General features: G+C 36.7%; 1 protein-coding gene across 1 annotated transcript; it reads right to left on the reverse strand.

Annotated features, from left to right (window-relative positions):
• Positions 1–1,010: 1,010 nt before the first annotated feature.
• On the reverse strand, positions 1,011–8,626 carry Smp_070680 (hypothetical protein; the record flags this gene model as incomplete). The annotated part of the gene is made up of 6 exons (XM_018799164.1): positions 1,011–1,463; positions 3,037–3,153; positions 3,286–3,407; positions 5,647–5,886; positions 7,014–7,221; positions 8,544–8,626. 6 exons carry the CDS (start codon positions 8,624–8,626, stop codon positions 1,409–1,411), a joined length of 825 nt encoding a protein of 274 aa, XP_018650980.1. The 3' UTR covers positions 1,011–1,408.
• Positions 8,627–12,161: the final 3,535 nt, after the last annotated feature.

Here is a 12,161-nt window from a genome sequence, read left to right on the forward strand (position 1 = left end):
GTCTCGACAAAAGTTACTGTGGGAAGACTGAGACAAGTATTCAGCTGTTTTGGGTGTTCAGATATATTGGTATCGGATAATGGACCACAATTTACCTCTACTGAATTTTCGAAGTACTGCATAACCAATGCCGTTTGGGATATCAAAACATCTCCGTACCATCCACGGCCTAACGGTTTAGTCGAAAGGTTCGTGGACACGTTTAAAAGAATACTGATTAAAGCCGAGGGAGAAATAGAAATATAGGACATAATTCAAAGATTTTTACTAACCTACAGCGCAGCACCCAACCCAGCAACAAATAATTAAGAATGTCCATCAGAGACAGTTTTGGGAGAAAAATTAGAATACCTATAGAACAAATGAAACCAAAACCTAAAACCAGCCTCTGCAAGAATAAACGAGTGGAACAGTAATTTAACAACCGACTTAGTGCATTACACAGAGGGTTTAGTGTGGGACAAACGGTAATAGCAAGAGATTTCTAGTGAGTAAAGTCAACCTGGAAGTTTGATATCATAATCCAAAAAAAGGGAAAGTCATCTATGAAGTAAAATTTGGACAAGAAATATGGGTGCGATATGCAAACCGGACAAGAGTGGGAGACAGGAAGTGATGTAAAGACCGATGTACTATAATGAACGAGAACACAGGAGGGGACAAACAAATGTATTTGAACACAAAATTACAGAATCTGAGAACCATACAGTAAATACTTTATTTGCAAAATGTCAATTAATTGTCTCAAACTTAACTGTTTCTTCGTTTCCATATCAATTATTCTCTGTTCTCATTCTCTTCTCTTTGATCTTCTTGACCTTCTGGCGTCAGGCATTCAACTTTCGACTGGTGATACATACTACTTAGATCTGTCATCAGTAGCACACGATAAAATATTACAGATATACAGTGGAAAAGCTATGTGTAAAGAAATACACTTAAATAATAAGCTTTGTGTAGGAGAGATTTTTATTGTCACAAACATATATACACGAAAGTTATTTGATAAACTGAGTGATCAATTATAAATATTAACATGTTGGTCGTGTGTGAATACAAGTGAAATGAAAAGGAATTCTAAAACATTTAATGTATTATAGTTGTTAGTATGATGAAATATATTTTGAGGAATAAAAAATAAACTATAAATGCAAAAGTCCTGAAATATAGGATGAATCAATATAGTGCGGTATATATGTATATGCATATATGTATAATGGTGATGATAAAAATATAATTTGCTTACGAGTACGCATAATAAACTGTACGTGTATCTCTGCTTATAGGTGATTGATAGAAACATGGAAAGTAATGCAATAAAACTATTGATAAATCATCGTAAACAGTTTTTAGTCATTCCTGAAAAGAATAAGTTTATAAACAAACAACTAAGATCGTCAGAATTTGTTTAGTATAAATTGGATTCAGTTAGTTCATCTCCATCATCATCTAAAAGTGAATCACTGAAAAAAAACAATGAATGACAAGTGAAGTAGTGTATAGGTTTATACTAATTAAAAGAAATGATCCGCTTTACAGACAATTACTGTAGTCTATATTTCCCATTGGTACTCTGATAAAAACACAAATATAACAGTTTGATGTGTACACGTTGATAAGATGAGTGGTTTGTAATTAGATTTCTTTCGTAGTTGTTAATATGGACGAAATCTATGTCCAAAAGAAATTAAATTTGAGGGTCATCGAGTCAAACAATACCTTTTTATACGTTTGAAAAATATGCGTTAGTTTGAGATAAACAGTTGTTAGTAGGTATTTACAGAGAGAGATAATCAAAACTGGGATCGAATATTAAAAGTAGCATCATAATTTCTTTATGACTGATTATTCCAATAACTATTGTTTCGGAAACGTTCGGATTCTAGGTTACTTGTAAGTAAATACTTAATAGCTTTAGTCATAGTTTACCTATTGCCACAAATTATAGCCACAGAATAAATAGGCGGAGTATACAAACATATCAAAACGCATCTACTTAGTATTTCAGAGCCGTTAAGTTGCAAAAACGGAGTGTACATGTTGTGAACCATTTAAGCTCATTTTGTGACTTGAAGTAGAATTATATTCATACAACTGTTATTATATGAAGACTGATTATTCAGTTCACAGGTACTAAAGAAGTGGGTTTAAAAATGACTTAACTCTTTCTCCCCATATATATAACTGAAAATAAATAATAAGTATAACAATATACTCAAATGGAACATCGAGCAGTATACAATAGACAGAGTACAATTCGTAAAATGCGCCAATATCTCACACAGACAAGAATTTACAGGTAACACACAAAAGTAGATGATACTAATGACTGATTTTTCAGCCACTACCATACATTGTATGCTACCTCCAAAATTTATATAGAAAGTAGGTTTTCATTTTGAGAAATCATGGGTCCTTTTTTCGATGTGTTGGAGATTTAATGGTGAAATAGCATTAGAAATTATTCAAGTTAGGAAAATATATCTTTAAAAAATAGATATACTAAACTAGTCTTGCATTGAATGTAAATCGTGGAGGATCCTAGCCAACAAATAAAACTACATTATACAAATAAAGTGATTAACAGTCAACTGTGTTATTAGAATACTGACGATAACAAGCTAAGACATTCATAATACTATTCCGTTATTTGAAAGGTCCATAGCTTTTTATAAAACAAATTCTTGCAATAGTTCGAGTGAACAGTTGTGCTTATTGATAGCTAACCAGAATCCACGTGTACCTACTATCTCGAACACACAATTGATATCCATACAGAACAAAGAACGAAACAATATTATACTTTTAATGAGTCCCCGATACTAGAATGAGTTAACAGAAAAAAAAGCAATTAATTGCATAATTTCCAAACGAATAGTATATTTTCTGTAGTTAATAGTGATTAAGACGAATATAGACATAAGACCTGATGCGAATTAAACTTATGATAACGGTGAAAATTTGAACAGAAAATGACAGAAGTTAATTTGGTTCCCTATTTTTGTACACCACAGCAAGAAAACAAGATATGCTTACTTTAATACACGAAGAGAAAAGAATAGTACACGACGCAAGCATCGATTATGAAAAAAATAATTGAAAGATGCTAAACATCCTGAGCTGTACGGATCGGATAGATGGTCAGGACGATAACTAAACCAAAAGAGAAAAACGATAAAACTAAAATTAGTGTAGATATTATTCATTCAATAAAGTCGGCAGGATCTAAACTTCATGACATGAAAATAAAATATCATCATATTAAAGTTCCTAGGGAACATTTACCTATATATACGACACTGAGCAGGCGAAATTTCATCACCGATAACTTTCCAAAGATGAGGTGCTAGATCTTCGTATTTATCCACGTAAATGGAACAGAACCGAGAAATATAATGTTTTACAAGCTGACGAAATGAAAGTGAAGATAATCATGAGGACACTAAAGAAAACATCAATAAAATCAAAATTGCTGAGCCAATATATACATAAATATAATCTTGGAACAATGAGAAAGTGTTACACTGAAGAAAAGAAGTTTTAGAGGGAACTCCAACTTTTGAACCTCCGTAAGTCCCCAGGCCCAAACAACGTACCCCACTTCCTCCCCACGGATGGAGCCAAACTTCTGGTCAGAGATCTTACTAAATAATTTGGAAAGATTATGGAAGTTAACAGTTCTGTAATCTTGCAATGAAGCGATTGCTGTCCTGCCACTTCTATCAATTAAGGGACGAGTATACTGCGTAGCAGTCCGTCCTGTTTTACTTTACGGCTGTGAAACATGGCCATTAAAAGTAGAAGATACTCGTAAGTTACTAGTATTTGACCACAGATGCCTCATAATATTGACAGCATCTGCTGGGATCACCGGGTAAGTAATAGTGAGGTTCGACGCAGGGTATTAGGAAATGATGGTAAATCAGTTGATGAGGTCATGAATCTTCATCGACTGAGATCGTTAGGCCACGTGTTACGTATGTCTGAACATTGATTACCACGACGCGCTATGCTGACTAGTGTAGCGGATGGTTGGAAAAGAGTTAGGGGTGGTCAAACCAAAACGTGGCATCAGTACTTGAAGTCATTAACTTCTAGTCTGAGCCATGTTGGTAGATGCAGGCTACCTGGTTGGGGTCCACTTGACTATCGTAACCAATGGTTGGAGACTCTGTGTGACATGGCTCAGAATCGATCACAATGGCGCAGGTGTATACACTCTTTATCTTCCCTTGAACCTTAAGATTAAAATTGCTTCATAACGTTCTTCCTTCCTATACTATATCCTTATAAACAACCTATCTTTTATATACTACCACCACTAAATTAACTATTTCTATGAATCCGGTGTTCATCTTGTTGTGTTAACGAGGTATGGCAACTTGGACCGATTCATATGTGTGCCTGGTCCTACGTTGTAGCTGACTGACTGACTTCTGAAAAGGATTACGTAAAACCTGCGAAAATGGTTAGTGTATGAGTAATCTCCCAAACTGCGGACTGCTTAATTTGTGACAAGACTCAATGGTATTAAAGGTAGTTGCATGGGACTGACACATGTTAGTTCATCGCAACTCTCTGAGTGGGCTGTCATAGGATATGTAGCTGCTCAGTGGCTTGAGATGTTGGTATAAAGAACAGAAGCTAGTGATAATCACCTTGTAGCTTCTAAATACATTCTTTCTGGAAGACAAACTATATTAGATGAACGATATCTCTCATCACCATTTCCTTAGTTGAACCATATCATTTAATCAGTACTATTATTGTCAATTTATTTAGACTGTACAACCTTCTTCACAATAACATTACTCCATCTTGTGTGGCACGTTGTCTTGATGCACTAATATATTAAAATACGTATTAATTAGATCGTCAAAATATCTGGAAGGACATTAAGAAAATAATCGTTGCTGTTTAGTGGTCAACAAGCATATTTGTCTTAATTGGGCGGTCCATGAATTTAACCTTGAAATTTTGATGCTTTACATAAGCTTATGTGAGCACAAAACTATAATCAGGTCAATAATAAAACATAGTCAACTCAATTTTTTAAATTCTTATCTGGAACTACATTATTGCTTATCATTAAATCTATGAAATAGAATGTTAAGCATAAAAACCTCAGGAAGTTATGGAACGCGCTTTTTATCATATATGCTGTGCTTTACTTAACATCTCTAGTATTTCAAACACACAATATATAACTGCATTCTTACGGCTGCACGTAACAACGTCCTGGAGTACAGTGCTAAGATATAGTTATCAATTGGCTGAAAGATAAGTAATTTCGAACACCTATTAAATGAAGTCTGTAGAAAGGATTTTTACTTTTGTTTAGCTGGAAGTGTATTCTGAACTGAATGTCGATGATGGAATTTTCAACAGCTTACCAGTCAACATTTATACAAAGGAATTAATACGAATAGTTCCAAGTATTACATTTCCAGATGCTGGCATTGTTCATAAGCTGTCTTGAAAAAATGGGAAGTTTCCTAATGGAAAATCTCATCCTACAGTGTTTAAATGATTCAGAGAAACGCAGTTTACTCCTTACCATATAAAACTAATACGAAGAGTTACAAAACCAGTTGAGAGTATAGTGTCATGGGTGGAAAGTTAAAATGAAATTCACCAACAGCGTACCCATAGTTCAGGTTCCAAACAAAATTCGTCACTTCTAGCAGCCAGGAAATCATAGGCAGGACCAAAACAGCTATTTAATGTACTCATTAAACAGAACAAATCTTTGGTTGATAGAGCTGAGGCTGAAAACTTTGGAGATGGTGATTCCGAGGTACTATCATTCAAACATATAGATGTTTCAGACCGAGTACGTTTTCTTCCACTGCACACATTTCTAGCAGGGGAGAGGCTGGAAGAATTCTGTCAAATTAATCAGGAATCAAGAAATTAAAATAGATATAAGCATTGTAAACAACTCCAAAACAATGGCATCATTGATCGCTCAACGATCACTGAATGTAAACAGGTATCACATTTATATAATTGTCTTACGAACAAGTGCATACTATATACATTCTTAACTAATATTTAACAAACTGTACAGATCAGTGTTTTTTTTCTAAACACAAATAAGTATGTTTGGGTTCCTACAGTTTCCTTAGTGTTTTAAATAAATCTTTATTTGAGTTTGGATATTTATGTCCGAGAAGAAACATGCTATTAAATTTCGGGCATAATGAGGTAATAAACCTGCGATCTTGCGATGAATTACATCTACACTTAAGTACCAAACTACAACTATGAATAACTGCGATCAGTGTGAAATGAACGCAACATGATTTGGAAGTAGTGACTGTTTATTTGTGATTACTTTATTAGTTTATCAATTTTTAGAGGAAATCTGGTACTTACTTAGAACATCATCCAAAGATGTTTGTAATTTAAAGTTACTAAACAGTAGCTGGATTTCGTCTCGTTGCTCACCTTCAGCCTTCCCGACATGGTTGAACCTCGGTCGGTATAGCCCTCAGGATCACTGCAACACACAAGCCCGTCTACCACGCCAAGGTACCAGCCAACAGACGGGTCGATTCTAAACTATGAACACCTACATAACTAGTAATCACAAGCACTATTACATCTTCAAATGACAAAAGTTACTTAAGGCTCATGAGTATAAGACAATAACAAATCCCTGAAAATAAAACCCTATATGAATATAAAGTTGGTTATTTGCCTATTTTTCAGTTTTTTAACGTAATTATGTGCTAGAGTAGTATTATTACTGTGCATAAGTCGTATTTACTTAGCTTTGCGAAGCTAGAATGACAAGCAGGTTGTGAAGTAAAACACGTGGATGGAAATAAAGAACAACTGGGACGGATATAATCCGCCAGATGGTAGCATTGGAGTCAAGTACTTTGTAAACTTCTACTACTAACCCAAAGAGATGCACCAACTTTATAAAAACATACAATGAGAACTTAATAAAATGATACGAGGACACAGAAAGTAATGAAAAACTTTATAAGAAAAAAACAAGTGACCGGTGGTGACTGATCCTGGATGATACTCATCCGAATTGTTCCGGGATCGACTACTTGTCCAGTCATTTCATACAAATCCCGTAGAGTTTGTGAGGACCCAAGGTAAAGGGCAGGTGATTCTTGATTTTCAACACCATTTAAACGAGAAACCAATTCCTTAAATTGACGTTTTTCTTCTGAAACCATTTTGCATGAGTAGCTTTCTAGCCTAGAAGATCAAGGTAATTAAGATAAAATATCCGATACATAAGCAATTTGAGGTAGACTTTGGTGTGGAAGACTAAAAAGTAAACAAAATTTATGCAACTGTTTATAAAGTTAGTTCATAAAGATAGGCTAAGAACGAGAAATAAATATTAAATCATAAACTGCATACACGTCCGGTTACTAGCGTCAGTTTAAGACCAATGGGAAGTCAGAGGCAACTGATTGAGAAAACAAACTAGATAATGAGTTGAGTTTGTAACCCAACAGGTAGTAATTTAACCAGTAAACACATAGTTACAGCTTTAGTATGAAAATAAAAACCCAATTAAAAATGTTTTATTTCTTGAATCTCCCTGAAACAGTAATCTCAACTACTTCACTGAACCTCCAGAAGTTTCGGTTAGGCAGGTTTATTGCCAAGGTCCAGATCTACAGATCGGAAGAACCTGAACCCACCTATCGAAGTAACAAGGTTACAGAAAGCGATGGTTGTTTATTCGTGATTTCAGTTTTTTTAGTCAGGATAAAACATGGATTATTGACAAACCGGATTCCCATACAATTACCACTCATAAACAAAGTGTATTTATTAGCAATGATGAAATAGTATACGCGACGATAAGGCCAGTTTTTGTTGAGCGTATAAATAAACCTTGACATACACTTTTGGAAGGCTGAAGTAACACAAGGACGGTGATATCATATACCTTTAGAAGACCTAAAAATACGAAGCGGAACAAACATACAGACTGAAATCCGCGACATAGGAAAGCAAGTCATATGTAGAGACTGGGATAAGTGTGGATCAGTCTGAACCACTATCCTTGAAAAAAAGTTAACGAGATGGAAGTATCTCCACAAAAGCACCACCGGCAGTTAAATAAAGACAAATGTCAAAAAAATTCAGAAAAAGGATGAAGTGATTAGGGAGTGAAAAGTATAAAATATCCATTGAAAACGTGTGAATCTCAGGAAAAACGCAACAATAAAAAAATAAAGTTCAACCACTTCTGAATTTTCACCAAGACATACTCAGGCATGGTTTCGCCCTTAGAATTCTTTTAAAATTTCAATAGGATGGGGATTTCGTCTCATAAATTGTGGCTTATGGTGTAAAAATATGAATAAAATGTTATGAATCATCATCGGTGAGAGCAAAAACCTGGGATTCTTCAAGTTACTGAGGTCAGAATTTGGGTCGAATTAGCCTAAAAATGAGGTCAGTCGGAAAGAAAAGTATGAGCATTGAGGATCAACCGGTTGATTGGATACGAGAGCAACCGATTTTGGAAGTATATAGGAAATTTTACACATTACACACACCTGGCATCAATTTTGTATCTTTTACTACCGTTACTTAATTGAGAACTCAAACCCTCTAAGCCAACTTGATCCAACAGCTTCATCTCCCGACAATAAATTGAGCTCCACAGATCACAAAGTAACAGGTAAGTTCAGTATCCAATGTTCATATTTAAATGTTCAGTGGTTGCGACCAAATCTTGATATCAAAGTACGATCTCAAGTTTCATTCTGTTTTGTTTCATACAGGATGTAGAATATAGTTAAAAAAGCAGTTTTATTTGTTTTTTGTCAACGGATTCTCAATTAGTATTTTAGCGGTAATCAAATATGCAAAACAAATAGTCCTGTGAGTTTGCAGCATCTGAAGTATCAAGTACTGAATCCCTGCCCACCTAGATGACGTCGAAACATGACACGAAGTAGCAGAAATCCAAGCTGATTTCGAAATCTTATAGACGTGATTTAAGAAATGGTTGATTGTAATTGTTGGAACTGTGTCTGTACGAATATATAACATCTCTGTCATCATTCCTTACAAAATAGCTGAGGAGTTATATTAGGTAGTGGCTTGAAGACTACATTTTCATTCGATTAGATTTAAGGATTCCAGAGTGGTATATACTGTTGCCTAGAACTACACTCACCGCACTTTACTCTATCCTTGAGAAAAAAATGACAGAGATATGTTTGCGTGTCACACAGCTTTGTAAGAAGAATTCTCATCTTCTTAGAACAGTACAGAGTGTCGCTACACATGCACCTTTAGAGGCGCTTGGCTTGCCTTCAAAAAGCCGGTCTATAGAAACAGATTACTTGGCTTCGTCCCATCTTAGATTCAAAAGGCAACTTATTATGATGTTCAAGCGACTAAGAACTGGATTCAAGCACCATTTATTCAATTTATTTCCCCGGCCCAGATTGAAGTTATCGAGAGAATGAAGTAGGTAAGTACAATAGCAAAGAATAAGTCTAATCTCCAAGACTTATATGATGCTCCCTCCATGTAAGATACATTCAAAAGCGGTATCTAGTGTTTCGAAGGACCAATACACTTGTAGTGGTAAATAAATCTCAAGAATAAACAATTATGTAGGTCTTCGACATTGGTGCTGACCCCGTTAGGTTTATTGGTCACAACCTCGCTGAATGCATCAGGTCACACATCCTCATTAGATCATGAACAAGTACGCTGTACCACACATTCCTCACAACTACTAGTCAGCTTAGATCGAACACCTTGACGATGCAACGGATGTTCTAGTTTTACAACTAGCTACCAGTAGCACCTTCTATATTCGATCGTTCCCAGTCAGATAGAAATCAGAAGTCAGACGAGAAGAGGCAGGAAAGATATATTTGATTCGTTACCAATATATCGAGGACCTTTTCTATAAGCTGGCTAATGAAACGTAGGAGCTGTGTCCCACGCCGTATTGAAACGTGATCTGGTACGGATGCATGACAGAAAGCCTTCAGTTAAACAAGTCCACTTAAACAACATGGTCAGCATCCAATGTCGAACACTTAATGAGCTATTGATTTTGGGGAATTATTTACAGCTACAGATCACTCCCCCCCTAGTGAGGTAGTGATGCCCCTAAGACGTGACCAGCCAGAAGTTTAAACCCAACGAGTTTGTCGTTGGTAAACACTCTTCTGATAGCTTGCTTCGTTTAGCAGCGTCTGGTCGTCTTTCCTTAAACTATGGGACCAAAATGTACAACATAGCAATAAAGAAATATAGTACAATGAAAAATTCCGGTTCCTTGCGAAACTTCGTCGTTCTTTTCCAGCCGTCCTGGAAAAGAGGAAAAATAGAACGTGTGAGTGCATATCAAAAATACACTCGTACTTGCGTAGGGACACAAGATGAGCGGGAAAAAAAATGAATAAACTAATACACTTACAAAAAGCGTAAAAGCGATCGGAAAAAAAATGGTTTTCTTTTGGTTTTTTTTTATATATATATGAAAATATATATATACGCTCAAAAAAAATTAAAAAAAATGCTTTGTTTTTTTGGTTTTTTTTATATAAATAAAAAAAATGAGCATATTAAAAAAAAATTTTATAATAAACTATGCAAGGGTAATTCAAGATAAAGCGTATGTCCTACGTGCAATATTCGTTAAGATGTTCTGGAAATCTTACTCGTCTTCCAGAACGCGTTGTTTTAGGTTTATCTATCGACGTTGACGAAGTATCAAGTTGTGTGTCGGCTGTCGTGTAGGGTACTACGAGTGTAGTAGCTGTGTCGTTTGCTTGTACCGAAGGAAAATCGACGTAGCTAGGGTTTCCTTCTAGGTACGCAGCTTTGAGTCGATCGATACTGATGCTATCTTTCGTACCGTTCTTATCGACTACATAGTACTTAGGTTCGCGTTGAAGAACTTTGAAGGGTCCTTCGCATGCTGATTCGAGGGGTCGTCGATGTGAGTCTCGACGAACGAAGACGTGTGTACTATGTCGTAATTCGGGTTGAACGAAAACATCAGTTGATTGAGGTCGAGTGTGAGCAGGTTTAACTGAACGCATAGCGTTTGTAAGCCTACTCGTGTAAGAGTTTAGATCCATGTTCAATGAAGAAGCTGAAGGATCCACGAATTCTCCTGGGAGTCGGAGTGTCGTTCCGTAAGCGAGTTGAGATGCCGTGTATCCAATGTCAGCTTTCACTGCATTGCGGACACCTAGCAAGACGAGTGGAAGAGCGTCTGTCCACTGTGAAACGTTTGAAGCTGATAATGAGGCTTTCAGTTGTCGATGAAAACGTTCTACCAACCCGTTTGCTTGTGGGTGGTAGGCGGTCGTTCGGAAGCGCGTGATTCCTAAAAGTGAGGTTAGACAACGGAAAAGTCCAGATTCGAACTGGCGTCCTCGGTCTGTAGTGATTGTGGAAGGGCAGCCGAAACTTGCTACCCATCGTTCGACGAAATCGTGGGCCACGGTTTCAGCAGTAATGTCCTTAATCGGTACTGCTTCTGGCCATCGAGTAAAACGGTCCACGCATGTTAGGAGATATGAGTATCCGTTCGAGTCGGGTAAGGGTCCTACCAAATCTATATGGACGTGGTCGAAACGAGCGTCAGGGGTTTTGAAGGAGCCTAAGGGACATTTGTTGTGTCTTACGACCTTAGCTTTCTGACAGCTAACACAGGAGCGTGCCCACTCCCTCACGTCTTTATTCATGCCAGGCCAGCAAGACCGTTCGGCTATAAGTTTGACTGTTGCACGAGCACCTGGATGAGAAAGATTGTGCAACGTATTGAAGACGTTGCGGCGATAATGTTTTGGTACAATTGGACGATCCCTACCTGTAGATGTGTCACAGAGTAAGGTTTCCTTACCTGTTCCCATCTGCCTAACACTTAGTTTAAGAGTTGTCGAGGATAACTCATGCTGAAGATCAATGTCTTCTTTTTGAAGCTGAGCGAGTTTAAGAAGGTCGATTCCTTGGAAACTGTTCAAGGAGCTAATTCGAGACAAGGCGTCTGCGACTACATTGTTTGCTCCAGAAATATGTTGTATGTCTGAAGTAAACTGCGAAATGCAGTCGAGTTGTCGAGACTCTTGCGGTGAGTACTTGTCTGAAGATGAATTTAAAGAGAAGGTAAGAGGTTTGTGATCGGTAAAAAGCGT

The sequence above is a fragment of the Schistosoma mansoni genome, chromosome 3 (genome assembly GCF_000237925.1).
Source record: "Schistosoma mansoni strain Puerto Rico chromosome 3, complete genome".
Lineage (NCBI taxonomy): Eukaryota > Metazoa > Platyhelminthes > Trematoda > Strigeidida > Schistosomatidae > Schistosoma > Schistosoma mansoni.